Here is a 26510-nt window from a genome sequence, read left to right on the forward strand (position 1 = left end):
GCCGCGGACCTGAAGCCACCTGGTTCTCTCTATGCCTGTTGTCTCTGTCTCTGCTTCAACATCTGTCTTTCAATGCCTTGTCTTTTTCTGGCCCATTTGTTCATACTAATCCATCTTGTATTAGAAATGATTCAGAACGAAAAAACCCCACAGTTACAGGAGATCTTTTGTTTTTGCATTAGAGTTGATCTCCAAACCAACTTAAAAACCAAAAATAAGAGAGAAATCTGGCAAAAGAAGTCTACTTCCAGAAAAACAGTTATGCAGTTCATGGCCTGCATATAAAACTTGTTCTGTGCTCATCCATGTGCACATACAGCTTAAAAACCTATAACTGCATGGCAAAAATAAGTCCTCTTATTTCTGTATGCAATACAGTATATGTTGACTTTTTTTTTTAATTAAAGAAAATGTAATGTTTTTGAACTCTTGTATCTGCAGACAGCAACAAAAATTGCAAATGCTAATGGGTTATAAATGAAACATGAAATTTCAGAACTGCCTGCCTCTAAATCTCTGTATAAGCGGCCACCGGTCAGTCTGTCAGTACTGTGCGTTCCCTTGTCCCAATTTATCAAACAGCATGCAAAGCTAGTCCATCTGTCTGTCTGTTTGTGGGGCACACGTACATACAATGTGCCTTAAAATGTGTTCCATATTAATCCAAAGACCTTCTGCTTGTGTCTGCCTGCCAAAGTAGCTCTCTTATCATTGTACCAAACGTGCTCCCCTGTACAAACAATAGCTTCCTCCACCCAACCTCCCTGTTGCCTGTCATAACTCTTTTTTAGTCGCTTTCTTTGTCTTTCTAAACTCAGTGTGTATATCTGTCCTCCCCGTGTCTTCACGCCACCAGCAACTTAATGTGAAAATTGCCTGGTGTTTGTTTTACTGTATATTTTGATTTTGCATTGGAGCAGAATATTGAAGTGGATACCAAAACAGAAGAGCATTAAAGAAAAAAATAGTACAGTGGAGAAAATGAAAGACATAAAGAGGCAGACAGACAGATGGAATGAAATGGGAGACAGGTCAGTGCACAACAACAGAAACAAAAGAGAGAGTGAAAGACAGGACCGTCAGCAGGCCACAGAGTCCAGCCCATAGTTCCAGTGTTAGCCCTGGCACACGCTTATCCGATATCTAAGTTTATATTCCCAAGACAACTTCACACACTGTTTGTGTAGCCATGTTGGCAGAGGCAGCTCCTCTCACAGAGAGCCACAGTATTTACCTCTCACCTCCTTAGCAACACAACTATCCAAGCATGGAGAAGAGGGGGAGGTAAGGGAGGTTTGAGAGGGGGAGAATGGGAGTCAGTTGAGGAGAGGGTGCATGGCTGAATAAAGGGGATTTCATAACACAACAAAAGTACATGTGTCACCTTTCAGAAATGTGAACAAAAACTAAAGAGTCAAATTTCCAAATTGTCATACATCATTCATTGCAAAAAATAGAGGGCCCACTGTTTCTGTGGTAACAGGATATTACAGATGAGCACACCAAGCTTGTGAATCACTACAGTAATTTTTAAATCCTTTTCATAGAGAAAGTGTTCATTATTAATGCTAGTTGGCTCCTTTTGGGACAAAACTTTTAATTGGACCCAAGTATCAAGAACTACCCTCTGTAGCCTCTTTTCTGTGTGCTAAAAAGTTTCTTCTGTGTCTGATCTGGGAAATAGAAATTTAACTAGTATGTACTAGGCTGACCCCTAATAGTCGGAGATTCGATGCTTCGATGGGTGGAGCCTGATTCGACTGTCAATCTCACAGTCGAAGCTTTGCGGCAAAATGAGGATCTTGCCATTTTGGTGGTATGTGGGTGCTCGTTGTCTGATTTTTACATAGAACTACCAGTTTTTAAAAATAATTTAATATACAGCCTATTACAATATATATTTCAATGTTTAATGCTGTAAATAATGCTGTAAAAAAAGAAAAACACTTTCAATGAATGTTTTTAAAGTGCGTGAATAAATCCAAAATTGTAAGCCTAACCCTGGGTCGTCAGTGCGCACGTGTAGGCGTAGCATGTATGTAGTGGCTGAAGAGACGGAGCCCCGGCTTCACTGGGACTTTCAGATAATTTATCATTTATGAACCACACAAAGAATATTATATCGTTTTTAAACAGCCGGCTACTTGAAATAGACCTGCGAGGAACTGCGACGTGCATGCAGTTGTTGGCAGCACAGCATGCATGCAAAACTCTGCTCAAGACCGGTGAATGGCAGGCGAGAGTGTGAAAAGGGTCTTCAAAAAGCCTCAGTTTAGCTGGAAATTTACAGTGTAAGTTCAATGAATAGAGACTGCAACTCTGCAGCTTCTCAAGATTAAAGCAGAGCTACCGTGTGTAACCCCCCCCCCCCCCGGCTCGCAATCACCATGCACAAAAACACACACGATTACACTATCAGTCGACTATAGGCAGGCCTTGACGATTCTGATTCGACTATGTAAGTCGTTAGTTGGGGACAGCCCTAGAATACACCAACTAGTATGGTATTACAACATGCTGCAAGATCTAATCATAAAGTGTCTCCAAACCCTACATCATATACAGTAAATATATTTTGATGCATAAAAGGCTACTCAAAACGGGGACCCCATTTTTATAATTTTCCTTCAAAATTATCCTATTTCTAAATTTCAAATGCCACCCCCCCCAATCAAGCCCAGTGTTGTTCATCTGCACTACTGTAATTCTCCTCTGTTAGATCTGAGGCTGAGTGGACATGACATCTGATTACATTAAACTGAAAGCCAGAGAGGCTGGGACTGTAGACAGAACAAATCGTGGACTGATAACACATAAAGACACAAAAATCAAACAAACACCCAAACAAACAAACACACACATTTTAACAAACAAACATAGTCAAATGTACTCAAAAACCCACACAGGGTAAAGTAAATGAGTTGTGACTGACCGGTCAGAGCAGGCAACTTGTGCCTGCTGGAAACTATAATGTAATAACAGAGGACCAGCCGTTTGCATCAACAGGATGGATTAGATGCATAAGTGGCCATGAAAATCACACACAGGGTTGATCATAATGTGGCCCGAGAGAAATAATTACATTAAACCTCTACCAACAGGAGGGCACAAAATGTTTCATGTTAAAAGTAGTTTAGACTTAAATTTGGTGACGAGACAGCCATTGATAGAAATATCATTTGGTTAGATTTTGGTAGTTAAATGCACATGGAATTTGGAAGATCAGACAATGATTATAGCAATAACTTCATACTTTTAATTGTGCATGTTTCACATACAAAAAAAGACAACTTCTTGTCACCTTTGCATAATAATGGGTTGACTGCAACAGCTAGCTAAATTCAGTCCGTGTGCAACAAAAAAAAGGGTTCTGATCAGGCAAATCTGGGCCAGACACAGAGTCATAGCAGAGCTTCTAGAAAGCACGACAGACTGTCAAACACACGCCACATTGAGATACACTCAACATACACACACACCTTTATATGCAGCCCACACAGTCAAACACAAACACAGGAAGACAGGAGGTAGACAGGAGAGGAGTGACACTACACAAACAAAACAAGTCGAAGACTGAATGCAGATGAACGCGGAGACACTAGTCCGACACAGTCACATTGACAGCACTCTGTGTCACTTTCATGCCAAGCTAATCTTGCAGCATTTATAGAATATCCATTTCAGATCCATGTCTGTACACAGCAGTAACACTGTGTATACTGTGACACTGCTTACATAAGCAGAAACCAAATCAACCCAAACAGTGAAAGTCATCCAGAAATCTCACTCCATATACAAACACACTGCCTCCTCAAACATTAACCTTTTTCACAAATTATTTTAACAAGATGGACTACTTTGTTCTCTATCACTTCATATACATACACAGCTGGGATACACCCAGCACCCATGACTCTGTGTAGAAACATAGCATTCTGTACTCTATAATAGTTTAAACAAAATTAGCATGCCCTTGAGACAAATGTTGTAAACTCTGCACTTGAGATCAGCATTGTAAGTAGGCCGCACTGCTCTTTTAACTTCACACAATTAAACGTGATCAATCTCAAATATGTGCGTGCACTGTAGATTAGCACTGACCCCGACCCAAACACACAACATATGCGCACACACTCACTGAGGATAGTTTCCCATAAGTAGCAAAACCCCCCTCTGAGCATCATATTGCAATCATTTAAAGCCCTACTACTCAAACACAACTAGCTAATTATGGCGTCTACATAACCCCCCCCCCCCTCCCTTTTACATTTTCCTACATCAGTTACACTAAACGCTCAGCTACCTGACCCAATTCTTTTTCCATACTATGCCTCTGTGTGTCCACATTAAATGCAATTAAATGCAGATTTTCCATTTTGGTCAGCTTTTACTTATCACCTAGCAATCCTCTATTAAAGCCTAAATAGACAAATAAACCAGGGTCTCTGTGGTTCAATTTAACCAATTCTCTCTATTTGGACTTGTATTTATGGACACTGCATTCTAGTGTTATATATGTTCCAAATCACTCTTGATTAGTGCTTCTACAAAAGTCCCAATATATAAATATCTTTCTTTTATGTTTCTCATGTTACTATATGACTGCACTATTCAGTTCACTCAATTGTGTTATCTCACCGTACAAACAATACAACTCACAGCGCCGCTATGAATTTCTTTATAAAGTCTTATATAAAAATCAACAAATGAGAGCATACCTCGGCCTCTATGTCAAAGTCAGAACTTGGTAATATAGTTGCTGATTCATTCTCTGCTTTAGAGCTCCTTCCCGACTCAAAGAGAGGGTCTGTGTGACAAGCTGTGGCCTCTGCCTTGGGGGCATCTTCCTGGGGCCTATAGGCCTGTTCCTGGTTTGTCTCTGTCTGTGTAAATAGCCTCTGTAGCAGACCTGGCTCAAGTTGGTCCCAGGCATGGTCTGTGGACATGAGTGGAGGAAAGTCCAGGGCAGAGCCGTCTGACTCCCAGTCACTGTCCCCTGTCATAGAGCCTAGGACAAACTCAACTCCGTCCATCCCAGACTGGGTCCCTTCAGAATATGAGTCCAAGTCCAGCTCCTGAGTATCCTCACCGGCTGAGCAGACATCTGAGAGGCCAGGTTGGGGCCGTTCAGGTGCTGCCATGTAAACAAAGCTGTCAGGAGAAAGGAAGGCTCCCTCATCCTCTGGGTCTGGGCAGCAGGGAGGTTTGGGGACAGGACTTGGGGGAATGGAGTCTTCAAGTGGAGATGGGGGGCAGTCATTGGGATATTGGGGAGGTGCAGACACAGCTAGGTAAACAAAACTATCTGATATCACAAACGCCTCTGAGTCTTTAGTATCCGACCCAGCACAACTATCCGATTTAGAAGGCGACTGAGGTAAAGAGGAATTGGGTGCCGAGTCTGTATATTGCGTGTGTACAAGAGGAACAGAGTCTGATTTTGGGATGCTAGCTGTCACTCCTGTTGAAGTTTCCAAATCTAGGTCTTGTCCAGACATTTCCAGTCCCGAGACCACATCTGCGGGGACAACAAAAGTCTCTGGCACAAAGCATGTCTCTTCTTTGTCACATGTTAATGTCACTGCAGGCTTGCCATTCTCTGAGGGCACTGGATCTTCTTGACAGGAAGTTTGAACGTCAACATCCTGTGTACATTCATTGTCGATTTCTTTTTCAAGCGTTTGCAGAGGCTCAAGGGAGTGATCTATGAGAACTCCCTCGCTACTGTCCAAACTTGGCTCAGATTGGTCATACACATCCCACTCTGTTCCTAACTCCTCTTCGTCTTTCAATTCTTCCTCATCGTGCTCAATTTCCTCCTCCACTTGCTCCACCTCATCAGCATAAGGGTTCAGAGGGCTACAAGATGGAGAGGAGGCTCTTTCCTCACAGTCCTCGCCATCACGCTCTGATGATGCCCCACTATCTGGGTCTGTTTCAGTCCGTGCAGGTCTCCCCTGTTCACAGTTTGTCTTAGTAATGTCACTAATACCAGTTCTGTCTGGTTGGGACATGTGGACCCCACTGGAGTCTGACTCCAGTTGTTGACCAAGAGCAGAGTCTGTTGTGTAACTCATCTCTTCTTCCTCTACCTTATCCTCATTATAGTCAACATCACACTCATCATCAATGAAACAATGTTCCTTTTCACAGTCTTGAGCTCGCACCATGTCAAAGTTTGTAATCTGTCTTATGTGCTCAGAGTGTTTTAAATTTGAGTCTTTTGCAATATTCTCTAAGCCTGGTGCAATGCTGTCAGTCTCTACAGAGTTAACAGCTTCTAGAGGAAGAGTTCCTTCAAAATCTACGCAGGAAGCCTTCGTTTCTTCCTCTCTCTCCTCCTCCTCCTCCTCTAAACATGGAAGTGTGTAGGGATCAAAAGGCTCCGGGTCTACACTCATCTCCACTCCCTCCTCTCCTTCATCCTCTTGACATTGCCTCTCCAGCTCTAGGAAGAGGTCATCTGACTCAGCCCCTGAGCTTGGACAGGGTGAGCCACTGGGGGCCCCAGGGCCTCCAAAGCCTGTAGGGGGAGTCAATACAGGCCATTGTCCAGAAGGGCCGGTTAAACTCCATCCGTCGGATTCCAGTGTTTCCCTATCCCAAGACTGGTCAATTATCTCCCTATTCTCTAATTTAAGAACTGCCTCCCACTCTCTTTCCTCTCTCTGAGCTCTCTCCTCCTCATCTGCTTCATCCCTTTCCTTTTTCCACACCTCCTCATCCTCAATCATTTTACTGCACTCTTCCTGCTCCTCTTTGTCAAGCTCCTCAAGTATCCTGCGCTCGTCCTCCTCAAATTTGAGCTCAGAGGCTGTGCGTTCTCTGAGGTCCTGAGTACCCCAGCCAAGCAGCCCCTCATCACCTCCCTCCTGACTGATACAGGGGGAGAGAGGCAGACCTCCATATAATAACCCCTCCTCTTCCCTCAGAAATGGAGATGGGGGGTCTAGTAGATAAAGTGATTCTTCATCCGTGTTGGTATCCTCACCTAATAGGGGAGGCAAAGGAGGGAGTACAGGGAAGTTGTGTCTCAGTCCAATCTGGGTTCTTTTCCCTGTTGTTATACTGCGGGGCCAGGTGCGGGCCTTGGTAGGGGGGCAGAAGACTGGTTTTGGTGGGATGAGAGGAGCATTGTCCCCCTGATCCTGGTCCAAAAGGGGAGAGTCCCTCTCTGAATCTGAGGTTTTAACCAACTCAATGGGCTCCTCTGGGATCTGCCTAATTCCAGCTTTAGATGAACTAGTAGTCCGTCTGTGCCCTTCCCTTTTCTCCTCTACCTGTCTGGATATACTGGGGCTATGCTCTGGTGTATTTCCAGAAACCTGGGGTGCCCTAGTCTGGCAAAAGGCAGGTAACTGTGGCGACGGCACCACATGAGTCTGTTTATGTTGCTTCTGCAGCACAGGATGAACCTGCTTTTGCCTGATGAGAGGATGCTGCTGGAGAGGGGGCACAGGGCTAACCGTAGGAGTCAAAGCGGGCGAGGAGGAGACAGGAGGAGTGTGGGGAGCAGATGATATAGGGGAGGGTGTGTAAGGAGGTAAGGAAGGAGTAGATGAGGTAGGGGTGGATGGGGGGAGGTGAGAAGGTATGGGCTGTAGAGGAGAGAGAGGAATCCCTGCCCCAGACAAACGCTTTTCTGCTCCTTCAACAGATGAGAACTCAAGTCTCTCAGCAAACTCTGGATAACTTGGGGGCATAAAGGCTTTCCACGAGCGACGATTAGGATTGTCCCTCTTATCACCACCTTGATGCCGCCTCTTGGCCACTGCAGCTACCCCACCAGAGCCAGATGAGGACGGTGCAATAGGCAAACCTGAACCTACAATGCCAACTGGTGGTGACATTATCTGAAGATCACCAGTTAGCTTTAAGGCATCAAAGATCACTCTCTCATCAAGTTTCTTTGCTCCACCTGCATTGTCTGCATTCCTGGAGACAAAAACACCACCTAAATCAGCTCCAATGGTGCCATTGCTGGATAGTGTACTTCCGTCTGCTCTCACCTCCCCACCAGAGCCTAGAGTGCTCCTGGAAGGTTGACACAGTTTGGTCCCTTGGTCAATCTGTTCGTTGATGCGCATAGTATCATATATGGATCGCTGGGGGACGTAGCAATCCTCTATGTATGCCTCATCCTCATCACCTTTTCCAAGGCAGCGAGGGTTCTGCCTCAGGCAGTCCGGACGACTCAGTGGCTTCCCCATTCTGTTCTTTTCACTTCTGCTGGGCTGTCACAGAAACCCTATTGTATAAGGTGCAGGTGTGGCACGGCACAGAGAAATTAAATAAAAAACGGTATGCAAAAAAGGGCTCTTTGAGGATAATGAACTCCTTTACCTTCAATTGTCCCCAGTCCAATAATCCACAAGATCACACTGTCCATTTGGCTGCATTTAACAAATCCTTCAGGTTTCACATTCTAAAAAATGTCCAAAGTGTTATCATCCACAGTATCCTTCCACTGGAGTATGAAGCGTTCTTGCCTATGTCACTTCAACAGTTGTGCATTTCCTTGGTCTTTCTGAGATGCTGCATGGCATCAGTGAGGGAGTGAGAGAGACAGCCCACCCCCTCGGCACCATATTAATCACCAGCGATGTTTATTTGAAAGACTGTTAGGAATGAGGGAGAGGTGGAGGGATGAACAGAGTGAGGGAGGGAAAGAAACAGTCATGATCTCCCTCTCTAAGAAGTACAAAGTCCAAGGTGAGGTGAGCACCATGCAGATAACACCCCTTTGTTTTGCTGTCAGAAGCACAGAGTACAGGTCTCACCTCCATATTCATGTATAGCAACTCATTCCTTGACCCCTTTTATGCTCTCACTAAGCTCCTGCCTCGTTCCTTTCCGGTCTCCTCTCCTCTCCTCTCTGTAGCACAACAGGAAAAGGCAGCAAGGGCTTGGACAACTTGAACAGTCTCAGTGAGAGGCAGGCAGAGAAGTGTAACAGTCTCCTTTTAAGGTGAGAAAACCCACTCACTGTTATATAAAAGAAAGGCTGCGTGGGGTGCAATGAAAAGGAAAGAACAATACTCCATGAATTTTGTTAAAAAAATGTTCCTTGCTGGAAAAATGAATGATAAAATGAAATCCAGTAAACGAAAGACCAAAAAATATAGATAATGTCTATCCTTTAAAGCTTTTTCAAAAAAAAACTTGAAAGACCATGAAAATAGAAATCCCTTTACCAAGTCACTACCACTTTGTGGTCCAGTGAGTGTTCAAGCAGTACACAGCTTTTCTTTTTCTGTCCTCTGCTTCCATCACAAAGAATCAGGGCTTTGTGCCTGCAGGACAAACCCTAATTTTGTGTAAGACATTTCATCACCATCATAACAGTCATCATTGGTGAAAGAAAATCCCCCTATCATCCATAGAGTCTAGCATTTGAAGAAAACGCTACATCCAGAACAAAGACAAAAGCAGTCGGCTTTTGCGTGAAGAAATCCTTGTCAATGTTTCAGTTATTTTCTTTTATCTTTCTTTCTTTCTCTCTCATCCTCTGATCATCCACAGCTCCAGGGGAGGGGTGGAACAGTAGATTGAAAGCAGGCAGGATCTTGGAGGGCGTGAGGCTGGAGTGAAAGAGGGCATCTGAGGGTAGATAGAAAAGGGGGGCTTGGGGCACGATCCTGGACCAGCCAGGCAAGCGGCGAGGAGGGCAGAGCAGTGAGTCGTGGGACTGTATCCAGAGGGCAAAGACCCAGACAGCCCTCGCAGCTCCAGTCCAAGCTTTGCTTTGCAGGCAGCGTCTTCCCCCTCTTTACCAGCAGACAATCCCAGGACACGCTCCCTTCCCTTTCGCTCTCTTCTTTGCCGTCTTCTTTCTCCTGCTACTGACTCCGTACTGAGAAGGAGACAAAGTGCCACGCAATCCCAGTTCCTCTTCCCTCTTTTTCCTTTCTTTCTTTCTTTCTCTCTTAGAGACGTGTGGGCTCTCTCTTTCTTTCACTCCCAGTCTCTGTTCTCAGGCCACTACACAGCTGAAATGGTTTGCAGCTGCTAAAAAAATCTCCCTCTTTTCCTCTCACTCTCATGCCGCTCCCCCCTCGTCTACTCTCTCTCTCTCTCTCTCTCTCACACACTCACTCACTCACATGTCCCTTCTCTCTCTCTCTCGCTCTCTCTCCACCTCCCTCCCTGCTCTCTTGCTGTTTGTGTTTGAATTCAGCTCCGTTTGTTCTGTTTCCTGCACTGGTATTAAAACACAGGAAGTGCTCCAATCATGCTGGTTTCCTCTCTACTGAAAAAAAGAAGAAAAAACACGAGACAGAGAGAGGGGGTAAGAGAGAGAGAGAGAGAGGGAGAGAGGTGTACAGGAGTTAAGAGGCGATAGAGAGGGAGCCACGGTGTTAAGAGGGGGCGTGGAGCCAGAGAGAAAGAGAGTTGTGCAGAGGACGATTTTGCTCGTTACCAAAAAATATCAGCTGAATACAGAAATGCAGCTGATTATCCCACGCTGCGCAGCGAACAACATTCTGCTATTAAAACCGTTTCCAAATAAATACAGGAAGAAAAATAAAAAGAGGAATGAGCCAAAATGTTTTAATATACTGTAATATGACCCAGATGAGGGTTTCCTCCAGGCAAGCAGGCGGTGTATATACTATAGTATCTCACTTACTTTCCTTAGCTACATTCATCAGAGCTTTGTAATCCATTCTTAATTCTCTGAGGGCAACCCTCCTCATCCCCCCACCCCATATGAGCACAAAAAACACTGTCCTTTGAGAGAGAAATGATACAGAGTCAAAGAAAAAGAAAGACAGCAGAAAGGAGGGAGGAATGGAGGTAGGGTGAGAGGGGGCGGGACTGTTAGCCAACGGGAGAGAAAAAGGCTTATCAGTAATGAGCTGTCCCCCCCACCCCCCCACAAAGTGATTGTCCAGGCCGTAGGCAGACAAGGCAGTGTTCAGTTTGTTTTTATTCACTCCATTATTTCCTCCTTCGTCAGAGTTTTCATAGTTTTCCAGTTCAGCCACAATCCTTGCTGAAGTAGAGTCAGTAGTAGCAAAGGAGTTCCCGGTGTAAGAAAATAAATATGGAAAAGATATAGACACACAAAAGTCTGTGATATTCACAGACTCCACTTGTGCATTCCCGTCTGCGCCTTCACTGAAACCCAATCCGGCTGGGGTGTGTGTGTAGACTGAGGGGCCAAGAGGAAAAGGGGCTGTGCACAAAAAAACAGGAGAGAGGGGGGGGGGGGGGGGGAGCTGTCTGTTTCTTCAGGATGCCACACAAAACCTCTGAACAGCCACCCAGTCAGTCAGCAGGGGGATACCAGCAAAAAAGGCAACCTGCAGCCCCAAAGCAGAGGCAGGGGGCTTCAAGCCACTTTGTTTTTCTCTTGTTATCAAAATATCTTACAGGCTTCTCAGGGCCAGTTGTGGCATTCCTCCTCCTCCTCTCTTATGCCCTCCTTTTTCAGCAAGTCTGTTTGTTTAAAGCAGTCTGGCAGAGCTTGGTTTGATCTGAACCAAAGCAAGCCTGCTTTTTCTTTCTTGCTCACTCCTGCCTCAAAATACATTTCCAATACTCACAAGAGGAGCTCTCTCTCTCTCTCTCTCTCTCTCTCTCTCAACTGTTGCACAGAGCAGCCCGTGGCCTGCATGTCAAATATGCTAAATACTCCACTCTTTCTTTTTAACAGCCCGCCCTACCTCCCCCCCTCCCTACCCGCTCCAACCACCCACCCCCTCTCTGTCAGTTGCACTGCAGCTGTCATTGCCGCATCCAAGGCAAACGTCTTCATAGAAACAAAAGGGGTTTGTCACTGGTTTGCTACACACACCCACACACGCACTGCAGAGCTCAAAAACTCTCGTGTGACCCACGGCTAACCGACGATACCCTCTACACAGACCACAACAACATTTGAATCCAAGCCCTCACAAATGTGGGCCAGCTACCAGGAGAGATGGACGGATAGGCAGTGGGGGAAAAGAACCAAAATATATTAAAGTGAAGGAGGCATAAAGGACAAAGAGGGATTGATTAAGCTAATTTAATTTGCTCATTGAAATGACCTTTACCCTACCCCTTCTTCCTCTCCCTCACTGACTATTGACATGGGCAGAGTCTATGCCTCCACCCATGGCCCCCCCATGTCTGTTTAAGATTAAACTTGATTCCCCTGTGGATCTCCCCCCTGCTCGCCGCCTCTCCTATCATTTTCATTCATTCCTCAGTCGTCCTGGCCAGTTAAAGAGTCACAGAACTGACAGAAAGAGGAGGAGGGAGGGTGTTGAGAGAGGAGTGAAGGGATGAGAGGATTAGGGGTTTAATTTTCCCTGGGAGTCATACTATGGTGCAAAACTTTACAGCTGGTACTGTGTAGCACTTTGGATCACAGGATCCACTAAATGGCTTGTTATTCACACGCAGTACTGTTGTGGTTAAAGACTCACACTGCCATTGTCTGTGTCTAGAGGCTTGAAACCACTTAGTGCAGCTAAGTGGCATAAACACAAACACAGGTGGAGGGCGTAAAGTATGTATTATTGACTTTTCTGGGTCGTTTATTTGCTCATGGGGGAACACCTGTCGACAGGAAAATATACTTTACTCTGCCTCTCTCCTTTCATTTCTCTCTCCCAAGCTAGAGTAAATCCATAATCCATCTCTTCAACATGCTGTCATTTAATGTCATTTTCTTCCTCAAAGACTTGTTTTTCAATCTCTCTCCACTGTCTCGCTCTCCGCTCCCCTCTGTGGTAACCTGACGGCAGGAAAAATGTAGCTGCCATTTTGCTTTCTCTCCTTACCCTCCCTCTTTCTTTCCAACTCTCAGGAGTAGTTTTATATTAACTAGCAGAGTATTTCACCTGCCTGCATGTGTGTGTGTGTGTGTGTGAAAGCATGTATTGTTCTCAACCTACCTCAGGCAGAAACAGACACAAAAGAGACCTGGACGGAGCACGAGCACACACACACACACACACACACACACCTCTAAGCAAATATGGCAGGTATCTCCACCATCACGCTGGCAGTTTCAGACTTTGCAGATTTTATGACTGATTTGCTCCGAGTACGTGTGCAGGTGGGCAACTACTTGTGTGCTTTTAAATTTAACAGCAAGTTAGTCTGCATGTGCGCGAATGCGCACGCACGCACACACACACACATTCTTTTAGGCAAATAAAAACTTCACACTTTCCCCAGCCTTGTTTTCAGTGTGTGTGAGGCTTTCATTCAGCTGGCAGCCAGCAGTCTATGTTACAGTTGGAGTTTAATGTCCATGTGTGATAAATGCAGGAAGGACTTTCCACATTATAAACACTCTGGAGTTCAATTCTCTGCGGTGGTTTACACCATTTTGGGAGTTTTAGTGTGGTAAAAATAGGCTTATCCTCTCTTCTTTCTCTCAATGACCTCCTCTTTCTCACCCACCCCCAACACCCACACACCAAACAACACCTGTGAGGCTGCCTGCTGAAAGGTCAATGCTAGAGGTGATCTCTCTTTTGGCTCACACACTCAAAGTCCACTTCTCTTTTTTCTTTGAGCCGCCTCCACATCCCACACATCCACACACCCACCTGGTTCTCCTTCTCACCTGGATCTTTCCAAAAGTCTCAGTATTTCTGTTTCTTTATTTCCTTTATTATGTTGCTGCAAATTAGCTGGTATGCAATCATCACAAGTTTAAAAAACACCACTGTAAACTGAGGTCAACTACAGTACATCTTGAAAAAAAACATGAATAATATGAATTATCTGTCCCACAATAATCACTGTTTGTGTTTTTTTTTTATCAGATGTTTCCTACTTGTTATGATGTACTGCATGTTAACATTATCACCTATAAATAGGGCTAAACAATGAATCAAAATTATATCAAAAACGCTATATGTTCTATTCAAATCTAAAGGGCGCAATATTTGTTAAAGGTGTTTTATATTGTTTGTTAAATACCATTTTAAATTAATTATTGTCATGCTGCAGAGATGTCCTGGCCTACACATTATATTTAAAAGACTTATAAAACATCTTGGACTCACACCTTAATCATTTTATTATGTTTTTCAATGAAAATTAGAATAATGATGTAAAAATAATCATTCCCTTCAACATCACCAATCATATCACAATTGCAATATCTGTCAAAAATAATTGCAATTAGATATTTTTCAAAATCGTTTAGCCCTACTTATATATATTTGTTTTTTCTCTACTATATTTCATAGACAGATAGAATAAATGTGTTTAAGTATACAGTGTGTTTTTGCTTTGACTCCATTCTTCAATGTTTCTCTGTCTCAGTTTTTTCTGCTCTCAGTAATGTGATACAAAATGAATGTCTAGTCTTCTTTTGAAACTACCTAATATCTATTACATATGTGTTAAGAAAGTGAATGTTTGTTTTCCCAACATGACCTTAAACATAATTTTGTTAGAGGAAAAACAATTAATTTATGTTGCTAAATATTCTTTTTGGACATATATAATTAATATTTCTCCCAACTCATCTCAAGAGACTATATTGGATTGCACTGATTTGAGAGAAGGAAATGGGAAAAAGACGGAGAGTGAGAAGGCTGGGCTGAGCCATGGCATGCCTTTCTAATTCACAACAGCTGAAACAATCCAGGACCTGAGAGTGAAAAGGCTAAGACGTTACCCACACACACACCAGCCCAGACATATTTAGAAAAAACAATCCCAAGTCATATCAATCACTCAATCAGAGGTGAGAAATCTGTGTGTGTGAATTTATTTGTTTGTGTGTGGCAGCAGGATACAAGAAAGTTCGCCTGGACGAATCAGGATATGTGATTAGAGAAATGATATTAGCGTGATCCAATCAGCCCCTTAGAGAGACGAAACGAACACACGCAGACAGAAATAAGAGTCATGCACAACACACATATAGACAAAGTGAGTGTCACACACACACACACACACAAACATGAAGACGCAGACAGAAAGAGAACAGAAAGACAGAAAGTAGTCCAGGAAAATCCAGAGAGCCCATAAATAGCGCCGCCGTCCAGATGACGTGTGATTTGGTTTAGCAGGGGAGTCATGGAAGGGTTACTGGGGTCTGACACACTGAACTGTTCCGACTGACTGCAACCTTTGAGTTTAAACCGAGTTAAACAACATGGCTGCAAACAGATTTCAAATCCTGCTGAAGCTCATTAGGTACAGTCTAAATGGGGGTGGTTAAAAAATGTACTTCAACAGTGTTTATTTTTCATCTGCTCGTTTTGTGCTTGTCAGTTTCATCATGTGGTTTTAAGATTTTACATAGATATGTTTTCAGTAGGACAATGAGAGCATATTTCTGCAGAAGGCAGTATATGTCACTCATACAACATCAAATGTGTATCAGAGTTAAAAACACTTGTTTTTCAGTTAGACTCTTTTGCAGTAACCTTTGAAAAGCTGGACATGCAGTTTTACTGTGGAGTTTTATATGTCACTAATGATTTATGATTACCAGACCTGAAAAGAAATGTTATTGAGGGCGTCTGAGTCATCCACATCAAATATGGGCTCTCTAAATCACATCACAGGTTGCACTGCATGTGCTTGTTTTAACACATGGTATATTTCTATCAGGTCAACAATGGAAAATAATGTATTTTACAAGCAAGAGTAGTGTTTTTTGGCAGATTCTAAAGTCAAAAGGTATATTTTTGACTCACTAACTGCTAATTACTAAAATTTTAATGTGTAAGCAGCTTTATAGGTGAAAATTAGGCCACATTCTAGCCTCACAGCATGGGCCCAAAGACAACCGGTGAGCTGCTGGCCCAGTTTGGCCTCACTTCTACTCCCATCATTAAATAGATGCTGACACAGTTGGTGCGGGGAAGGACAGTGAGTCACTGGCTTACAGATTCTCCAAGGAGTAAAGACTACCGGATGATGAGGTGGAGAGGAGAGACTATAAGAGAGACGAGGGTAAAATAATACAGAGGAGGAGGTGAAAGGTGTGAGGCAGAAGGAGATGGAGGGGGTGAAGACAGGGGAGGCATGCAGTCATGATTTAGGACAGGGATTTCAAAAACACACACACACCTCCTTTTCTATGTCACCCAGACTAACCAGCCCTTCCCAGGAATGTCCATCTGCAGATACGGGTTTAGTGCCTTGTAACACCACTCGGCTAAAAAACCTGTGGGTGTGTGTGTGCTCTCATCCCATCCAGAGACTCTGTCAGCTGCTTAGGGACGGAGGGAGCCAGGGGCATGCAGAGGGATGTTGATGCCACACCCTAGTGTGTGTGTGTGTGTGTATTTGTGTGTGAGGGTGGGGTGAGGAGACAGCTGAGATTCCAGATTGCACCCTGAAAAAGACTGGAATTAGAAGCATCCCCTGATGCAGAGTGCATGCACACACGCGCCTCTCATCGGCCCACAGAGCAACCCTATATACAAACACAGATTCCACAGTAGCACATATGTGCAGAGAGGGTGGCCATGTATAAACATGTACATGATAAATAGCAACACTGGCTGGGAAACCGAGGGAAACCTTTTGATTCTGTTTGTGATATAAAACTTAGGTTTTGTCAGAATTACTTCCTTGTTCACTCATTTGCTTCTTGTTGTAGAATTAACACTCAGTACTTTGCTCTGTTAGTGGACACTAAATTGAGATTTTGGACACTTATCAATGTGTCGCAGGAATGTGTCTTTTTCTCATCTACAAAATGGGACACTCTGCATTTAGGATTCATTCCAATGTGGGAATTCTGTCTACACATGCTGCGTCTATTTTCTTTCATTTTACACATACAATTACAGTAATTGTGTCTTGGCTTCTGAGCACTGCTAAAATTCGAATGACCTACACTCAGTAAGGTGTCTGAACGCATCCTGTGAAGCCACTGACAGAAGACTGAAGTTGCTACTTTGCTAACGTGCTGCTTTCTGTGTGTTTTCATGTTGACCAGTACATTTACATTTACTCATTTGGCAGACTCTTTTATCCAAAGCAACTTACATTTGAAGAATAACATACAAGCATCAACAGAGCATCAAATACAGATCTACAACTGACAATACATACTAGTAAGAGCAGCAATAAATACTAGTAAGAGCTCGTAGTACATATCACATCAATGGGGTAAATACCTAAGGAAGGAAGTAAGAGTTAACAAAAAGTGCAATCAAAACAAAAAAGTGCAATCAATACAAGATAATTGTATGGGGATAGAAGAAGAAGAGCACAGGAAGTGCATGTTAGTGTTCTCGGAAGAGATGAGTTTTCAAGAGCTTCTTGAAGTTAGAGAGGGACGCCCCTGCTCTGATGGCGTGTGGTAGCTTGTTCCACCATCGAGGTCACACAGTAATGGAGTGACATGAGTCCTTTTGGGCTGATCAAAAACCAGACGCGCTGCTGCGTTCTGAACCATTTGTAGGGGTTTCACCACACAAGCTGGAAGACCTGCTAGGAGGGCATTGCAATAGTCGAGGCGAGAGATAACCATGGCCTGTACCAGAATCTGGGTGACGTAGTGAGTGAGGTAGGGCCTGATTTTCCTTATGTTGTATAATAGTACAAAAGCCTACCTAACTTTTGGTACCAATACCAATAAAACAAAGATATAAAAACATATTTTCCCACAAAACATTTTTTTCATGTAATGAAAGTTCTCAAATGTTAGATGTTGTTTGACCAAAAGCAGCCATACAAGAACTTTGATTAAACAAAATAGTCTGAAGTTCAACTCAAGCAGAATGTAATCAAATAATTACATTCAGAGATGTAAACAAGACCAGACAGTCTCACCAGACATTTGATGGTAGCTTACGATTATTGGCGTTAGAGACACATTTCAGTTGGCACCAAAAAAGTATTAAGTTTTCATGACAGATTTTATATATATATATATATATACACACACACACACACACACACACACACACACACACACACACACACACACACACACTCACCTAAAGGATTATTAGGAACAACATACTAATACTGTGTTTGACCCCCTTTCGCCTTCAGAACTACCTTAATTCTATGTGGCATTGATTCAACAAGGTGTTATTTGATAGGATAGCATCTTGCAGTTGATGGAGATTTGTGGGATGCACATCCAGGGCACGAAGCTCCCGTTCCACCACATCCCCAAGATGCTCTATTGGGTTGAGATGTGGTGACTGTGGGGGCCATTTTAGTACAGTGAACTCATTGTCATGTTCAAGAAACCAATTTGAAATGATTCGAGCTTTGTGACATGGTCAGAAACAATGCTCAGGTAGGCCGTGGCATTTAAACGATGCCCAACTGGCACTAAGGGGCCTAAAGTGTGCCAAGAAAACATCCCCCACACCATTACACCACCACCACCAGCCTGCACAGTGGTAACAAGGCATGATGGATCCATGTTCTCATTCTGTTTACGCCAAATTCTGACTCTACCATCTGAATGTCTCAACAGAAATCGAGACTCATCAGACCAGGCAACATTTTTCCAGTCTTCAACTGTCCAATTTTGGTGAGCTCTTGCAAATTGTAGCCTCTTTTTCCTATTTGTAGTGGAGATGAGTGGTACCAGTGGGGTCTTCTGCTGTTGTAGCCCATCCGCCTCAAGGTTGTGCGTGTTGTGGCTTCACAAATGCTTTGCTTTACCTCGGTTGTAACGAGTGGTTATTTCAGTCAAAGTTGCTCTTCTATCAGCTTGAATCAGTCGGCCCATTCTCCTCTGACCTCTAGCATCAACGAGGCATTTTCGCCCACAGGACTGCCGCATACTGGATGTTTTTCCCTTTTCACACCATTCTTTGTAAACCCTAGAAATGGTTGTGCATGAAAATCCCAGTAACTGAGCAGATTGTGAAATACTCAGACCGACCCGTCTGGCACCAACAACCATGCCACGCTCAAAATTGCTTAAATCACCTTTCTTTCCCATTCTGACATTCAGTTTGGAGTTCAGGAGATTGTCTTGACCAGGACCACACCCCTAAATGCATTGAAGCAACTGCCATGTGATTGGTTGATTAGATAATTGCATTAATGAGAAATTGAACAGGTGTTCCTAATAATCCTTTAGGTGAGTGTATATACATACACATACACACACACACATTTGTACTGTATTATGAACTAGTGCAAACTTTTGTTAAGAAGCAGAAAGATGAAGAATGCTCGCTCTCTTTCTCTTATTGACCCAGTAATTATCAGTGAGATCACTGTTGGGAAGTTTAAAAAATAATCTGACAACATCACCTCCCACTCCCATGACCCCTTATCCCATGGCTGCCCTCCAACCATACACACACACACACACACACACACACACACACACACACCACGTCCCAAGGCCCTAAGCATCGGCATGACATCACCCCTCTGGATTGGAAATGGGGTCTGGTGGGGGAGGGGAACGCAAGGATGAGGAAAGGGGTGGCCTGGTCTGTTTTGGAGCCAGACAGACATGTTTAGGTTTGAAATGAGCCAAGCTGGATCGGTTACAGAGAAAGAGAGAGAGGGAGAGAAGGTAGAGAGAGGTAGAAACAAAGCCGGACAGGGGGTGGGGCTTCAAAAAGTGGTTGAAAGAGATTTTAAAATCTTTTTTTTTCTCCGCTATCCCTCTTCAGACAATTAGAGCAGTATAGATGCAATAAATGTAGCTGTAGCTACAACATGAAATAGAGTCAAAAAAGGGTCAGATAGAGGACAAAAACAATATGTGGAAAACCCCTCTCACTATATCGCCTTCTTATCTTTCATCATTATTTCCATATCTTTCTCGTGATCCTGCTCTCATGACATCTTTTTCCTCTTTTCTTGACAATATCCCCCCTGCTATCCTCCCTTGGTTGCCCTCCTATAAATACCCCTCCATCCATCTCAGATAGAGTGACAGACCATTTCTCCATGCTCTACATACCCCGCAGACAGTAGCTATTATACATTCTGCCCCTGCTATTACTTTTGCACCCAGTATGCCAACAGTCTGTCTGCAACTCAGCACACACTTGATCTTAATCAGTGCGAATAACACGATTAATGCCTTAAATTTAGATTTATTTCATCCACGCTCAGTAATGCCTTGAATAGTTTAGTTCTTTTATTTACATTTTTTAAATGTAAAGACATATAAAAAATATATATTTAAAAATAATATACATGCAATGAAAAATATGAAATATAAGCAATCTGTGGAATTGCTTTATTCAAAAAATTGTTGTTTGGGATTATTTTGCAAGAGACCAATAGTGTTATTCCTCTAGTTTGCTCAGGTACATTCATTTAAAACTTAAAATTCACAACTGTTTCCAATATTTTCTCCATGGTATCTTTAAATGCTAATTTAAAACCTAATGCCGGGATCAAGATCAAGAAAACATTATAGGAAAACTGCTTCTTAAGGATTTCCTTTGGTTCAATATTACATTTTGTCTGTATGAGATGGGCCATATCAGGAAAGAAATAGAAATCAATTGTGTCTTTGAATCACGTCAATGTGTTGACTGAAATATTTCTTACTATTCCTAGTCATTTGGAGCTTTAGTGCATCTTTAAACCTGCTCACTGCCATGATTCATTTAGCTGTACACCAGACGAAATACAGCTTCACACTCTTTTGTCTGATCTGGCTCTCGTTTTTCAAGTGTAGCCTATTTTGCTTTTCACAGCTCTCTCTCCCACCTCTCTCTGAATCTCTCTCTCCCTCGCCTCATCCTTCTCTCAACACCTCTTCATCTCCTCTGTCTGTTTGTTCTGTGCCACACACTCGCTCGGCTTGCTCTCATTAAAAGACCAACGAGGGGGAAGAAGAGACGGAGAGAGAGGGAGAGAGAGACAGACAGAGAGACCCAGAAACAGGTAGAGGGAGTGAAGAAGAAACAAGCAGACACAGAAAGGTTAGTAGGTCGAGAGAGAAATGCAGACTGCAATGCAGATGTTTCACTAAATATCCACATAATCACATTAAAAAAGGTAAAAAAGGAGAGAGAGTAGGAATGAAAATGTAGGAACAAGGATGAAGAGAAACAGGAGAAAAGTGTTCTTTGATCCACCCACACATCTCTAACAGTGGAGCCGATAAATCACTAGGGAACGTGCAGGAGTCCTACTAAATTTTTCAAATGCATGAAAATGATAAGTGCTTATATCACATGAATCAATCATTTTTTAAAAAGCATAACCTTCTCTGAGCATTGCGGCAAATGTAGATGGGAGAAAACGGTTACAGTGTGCTGGTTGTGTGTGGGGATTCGTGCATATTTCTCCTGAGCTCTAATATACGTTCATAGTTTTCTAAAGTGGACAGGATGTTACATCATGGCAAGAAAATGTACTCTTTAATGATAGCAGTCAGACTGAAAGAGCAGCCTGTACCCATAAAACAAGCAGTGGAGTAACACAATAAAATACAATGGAGGTGCCAGCAAAGCACATTCCTGAGGTTAGCTCCTGTGCAATTCTAGACAGTAAAGTGAATTTTTCTCTTTAAATGGAGAAACAAGCTACAGTTGCTTTGGTCTTAATGTAAAAAATATCACAAGAAGGAAACAATATACTACAATAAATGTATTTATGTGAAGCCTGTTTTTGGGCAAACGTCCTCGCTTAGACTACATCCAAGTATAAACATATTCACATTGTGAAATAACTCAGTGACTTTCTAGAATTGGAGGCATGGATGTGTTTTGTCCACTTGCTGTTGCAAAGAGAAAGCAACTCTATATCCAGTATGTAACTGTCAGTTTACACCAGGACTTTTTACAATTACAAGTAGTCAATTAAAGTTAATCAACAATTGTGATAATCATTTAAAGGTTGGGTAAGTGATTCTCATCCAATAAACGCCTACCACTGAGGACCTTCTTAATATGGACTCTAGTCGCACTTAAGTTGCACACACAGTGACTTCACACTCGACTTGAGACTTGTCCTCAAAATACTTCAGACTTGACTCGGATTCGAGGTGCGGGACTCATGAACAATGTTTATTTTTAGGAAACGTCTTATGAGCTTGCTGCGTTACCTTTAACCTACCTACGTAACACATACTACGTATCTGCTGTGCACAGCCACATGTGAGAGGACAAGAAAAATGCTCATAGACTTGACTTGGACTCTAGCTCAGAGACTTGTGAGCACCTCTGGTTTAAGGGTAAAAGCAACAACAACAACCGAGGCAGTACAGATATTGCCAACACTTTTATAGTACCAAGTGTTGTTGACTACAAGAGAGGGACAAAAGAGAGACACATGATTTGCCAAAGTATAAAATTTAGACCAGCGTCCATCACCACAGTGACTAACAAGTTGAGAAAACTAGAAGGGTGGTGCCTGAACATCATGAAGTGGAAGAAGTATGGTGTGTGTATCATGGAGCGAGGGAAGGAGGGAGGGGGGAGGGGGAGAGAGAGTGTGTTTGTGGGAAATGTTAAGAGAAACTCTGAAAGAGCATCATAACTTTCCTACAGAGAAAAAAGCTGCATGACTTAGCAGCGTGTCAGGCTTTTCAAAGAGATATGTGAGTCAACTAATCACCGTCTCTGACTCCTGACACACCACAGGAGCCCCTCACACACACACACACACACATACGTTTGTTCGACTATTCCCATGGGGACATCTCATGGACATAATGTATTCCCTAGCCCCTTAAGCTAACCTAAAACCACAGTAACCTAAAACCACCTCTTAGGCCTCAACCCCACTAACCCATGGTGACGTCCCCATATGTTAATGTACATTCAGGTTATAAGAACATGAAACACACAGAAACCCTTACCTCATAGTCTCTAGAGGTATGAGCAAGGGGAAAAGACTGAAACAGACCCCCTCAGAGGCTCTCCAAATATTCATGACACACACACACACACACACATAGCTGTGCCCTAAACCTAAGATCACGTAACGCTGAAGGTTTTCTGTTTATCTGTGCAAATTAATTTCATTAGCATGAAGGGAATGAAAAAGGCTGTGAAGAAAAACACGTACAACATTTTCACCCTGAATTCAGTTGATTCTCTCATGTTTTTACCCACACAATCAAGCGGATATTATTGCCTAAGCAAATGAAAAATACACGTGTACTCATTCAGTACTCACTACTCAAGTATGTACTGTAGTACTTGCCAAAGAAAACCATAAACCAAACCAAGTGGCATTTTGAAGAAAGGGGACATTAGGATATAACAAACTAGTGCAATTCAGATTTCAATCACCTTCTCAGAAAGTGATACAGTATGTTTTCCTATAGCACAACCATTGAAATACTGCCACTTCTGCACACTTTTATCCACACCACAACACATCCATGTAAATAACCAGCAAGAAGAAGACATCTATCCTACCTTAAATTCCTGCAGCTGCTGTTTGATCATCTCCACCTCTGTGCCGACCATGCCCTGCGCATTCAGGCCCTCTTCGGCCTTTCCCAGCAGGCCTTGCAGATCGGTCACCTGCCTGTAGAACTCCCGGACCCTGTCAGCAGCGTCCTCAATCTGGTCCAACCTAGCCTGGCCACGCTCGTTCAGCTGGAGAAGAGGGAACATAAAGGAGTCAATAACTGCACAAATCTATTCCACCATCAAATTATGTGAACCACCACCATCTTCCTTCTCCCTTTACCTTGCCAGCCTGGCGGCTCAGAGCCTCTGTCTCCCTCCTGAGAGCCAGGAGGTCAGGGGAGGAGCCTTCTCGCCGTAGCATGGTGGTGCACTCTGACCCATGACCCTCCAGCTCAGTCCTGAGGTTGGCCAGACGAGACAGGAAGCCCTTCAGGGCGTCGGCCTGAGAAGCCAGGGAGTCTGCATCACGTCCAACAGGACTGAGGGAGTCCAGTTCATCATCAAGGTCGGAAAGACGTGAGAAGACATCGCGCACGTGAGACTGGACCTCGCCGACACCTTGTAGCCGGGACTCCAGGGAGGAGCAGCACTGCTCAATCTGATGGAGGAAAAAGACAAAGAGAGGTGGATAGAGGAAAAGGCACAGAAGCCAAAAGATTGTCTCTCTACTCACTGTAGTATTTCTGGCATGTAATAACTTTTATTCAAAGTGTCACTCAATCAGACCAAATAAAAAAATAATGAAAAAATGAAAAGCTGGGGAGGTGAAATTGTGAATGAGCAAGTCTACTTTTTAGGACACCGACTGGATTTGTTTGTCAATTAGTCACAAAATCGCCAACAAAACAGAACAGAACTTTACTCTGAAACAAGGACAGTGATGATATTTGTGTGATACAAAAAGATTACCTAATCAAACCACAAATTCATCAGATAGCAGAGGAGCCTGTGTAGTAATATTTTCCCTGTCAAAACTGAACAAACCACTGGAACAGAATAATGTGTGACCACACTAGAAAATGATGCAACACAACAGCAAGTATAAATAGATTTTGTCGGCGTAAGTACAACAAAGAGACAAGTATTATCTAAGAGCAGGCTGCATCATCTCCTACAGCACAGATCAATATTTTAAAGAGAGAAATAAAAAATCTTGGTGAATAACAGCGATGGTTTTATGTACAGTTGAGTTCCTGTGATGGCTTTAACCTTAAATGGAATATTTGGAAGCTGGATTGCAGAAAATAGATGCAATACTGTGGGTGATGAATTCTCAAAGCTCTGGTTTACATTTCAAACTATGATAAAGTGTTGAATGTCCACAATGACCATATATGACTACTGTGACTCAAATGGCCAATCTCTTCTAACAGCTATAGTTGTTCTGCTCTCGCTCAGCTCACTGACACTTGTCTTCTGAGCACCCACACACACACACACACACACACACACACACACACACACACACACACACACACACTAGATCAGACACCCTCTCAAACAGTGTCCCTTGGTATAAATAGTTCCAACGGTTTTACAACCTATTTTCACTCCAGATAGCATAAACTGTTGAGGTTACATTAATTCATTACTGTTTTGATTGCTTTTGTCGCCCTCCTCTCTTCATGTTCTGCTGTTTTTCCACAGCTTGCTCCTGGGTGGACGACTCTGCCCTACTTCAATAGATGGGGGTCCAGTATATTCTGGACATTCACTAGCTTTCATTGTCGATCTCGAATCAGGCTTGGGAGGAGGAAGCCCTCCCTTCTCTCCTCACCTTGTCAGTAACGTCATCATATTCTTTCTCTGTGTCCTTGGCCTGCTCCTGAAGCCTCTGTGCCCCCTCAGTACTGCCTCCCGGTGTCTGTGGTGAGTCCTGTACCAGCCCTTGGGCCAGGTCTCTGAGGTAGACCACCTGAGGCTTAAGGGACCTTAGACTCTCCTGCTGACTTCTCAACCGCTCCAGGCTCTTAGTACTGCATGCCTGAGTAGGAGAGAAGTAAATGTGAAGTGCCATCGCCCAAAGACTTTTTAAAGAACAATGAACGTGACATTAGGACAACAAACTGTTTTTTAGTACCTGTGGTCCCAGAGCCTCTTGAACTTCAATCTGGTGTTTGGCAGCCTCCAGCCTCCTCTCTGCAGCCTGTCTGCCCTCTTCAAACTCCTTCAGGCGACCAGCCAGCTCCTCCAGCTGGGACATGCGGTTATGGAGGCTCTCGTCCAGTCTGTCCACCCTGCGGTTCAGCTGGGCCTTCTCATCTCGTACCTACAGAAAATATGTTTGCATTACATCAGTTTCATTGTCTTAATTTACCTAACTTATGACTTTTAAAGCACTAATACTTGGTGTTCACATATTCCCCAAGCTATATAGTATACATATACTGCAATACACACTTGAGAGTAGAAGACTGAAATCGGTAAAATTTAGTACCTCTTCCTCCCCGATGCAGCATTGTTCCAGCAGCTGATCTGCTGCAGTATTGAAGGCCTCGAGGAGAGGGTGTCGTCTTTCGACATCGAGTGATAGAGCCCGAGCCTTCTGCAAGGCCTCATCCAGGGCAGATGAGTCCAGTGACGGTTGGATATCTCCATCTTTCTGTTCACACTCTGCTAACCATGGTGTCAGTTCGGCCTTGTGCTGCTGGTAGGTTTCTGCTTTGCTCAGAGTGGTCTTCAGTCTGCTCTCTCGATCTGAGATTCTCTGGTTCAGCCTCTCCCAGTCCTGCCTCAGGGAGGCAAGGCGAGACTGCAAGGCAGACCGTTCGTCTCCACCCGAGGGGAGAGTGGCGAGCAGTGATGCTCCCTCAGCTTGAATCAGCTCGTAGGAACCTCGCTGACTGGCGATTCCGCGTTGGAGTTCATCTGTCTGTGCTAGAAGGGAGCGGATGGCCTCGGGCTGACACGGCAGAGAGTCGGTGTATGATTCTCTGGGATCTGCCTGTTTGTCCAGCCAGGATCGCAACTCTTCAAACATCTGCTGGAACTGCTGAGTGGACGACAGGGCAGTCTGCAGCTGAGACAGGCCGTCAGCTAGAGGAAAGAAAAGCAGAGCACAAGGGATTACAAACATAAACACTTAGAAACTATTTCAAACAAATAGGACTTGTAGAGTTTTCGTTGTATTTATTTTAGTGGATTTGTTAGTGATGTTTTCATGTAAAATAAGATTCCCATTCTAAGCTAATAAGGGATTATGTTTAAAAGGGAATATTG

The 26510-nt window shown here is 43.6% G+C and overlaps 1 protein-coding gene across 18 annotated transcripts in view; it reads right to left on the reverse strand.

Annotated features, from left to right (window-relative positions):
- Positions 1-26510, reverse strand: part of macf1a (microtubule actin crosslinking factor 1a) — a 235337-nt gene that overhangs the window by 38756 nt on the left and 170071 nt on the right. For all 18 annotated transcript variants that reach the window (XM_038724193.1, XM_038724189.1, XM_038724202.1 and 15 more), the window contains 5 exons: positions 25729-26327; positions 25372-25560; positions 25069-25275; positions 23572-23889; positions 23295-23477 (listed from right to left, as the gene is read on the reverse strand). In XM_038724193.1, the coding sequence (XP_038580121.1) occupies positions 23295-23477; positions 23572-23889; positions 25069-25275; positions 25372-25560; positions 25729-26327 (1496 nt within the window). The remainder of the gene's footprint in view (positions 1-23294; positions 23478-23571; positions 23890-25068; positions 25276-25371; positions 25561-25728; positions 26328-26510) is intronic.

The sequence above is a fragment of the Micropterus salmoides genome, unplaced genomic scaffold (genome assembly GCF_014851395.1).
Source record: "Micropterus salmoides isolate LMB-PRFRI ecotype aquatic unplaced genomic scaffold, ASM1485139v1 Ms_hic_scaffold_17, whole genome shotgun sequence".
NCBI classification, from domain to species: domain Eukaryota; kingdom Metazoa; phylum Chordata; class Actinopteri; order Centrarchiformes; family Centrarchidae; genus Micropterus; species Micropterus salmoides.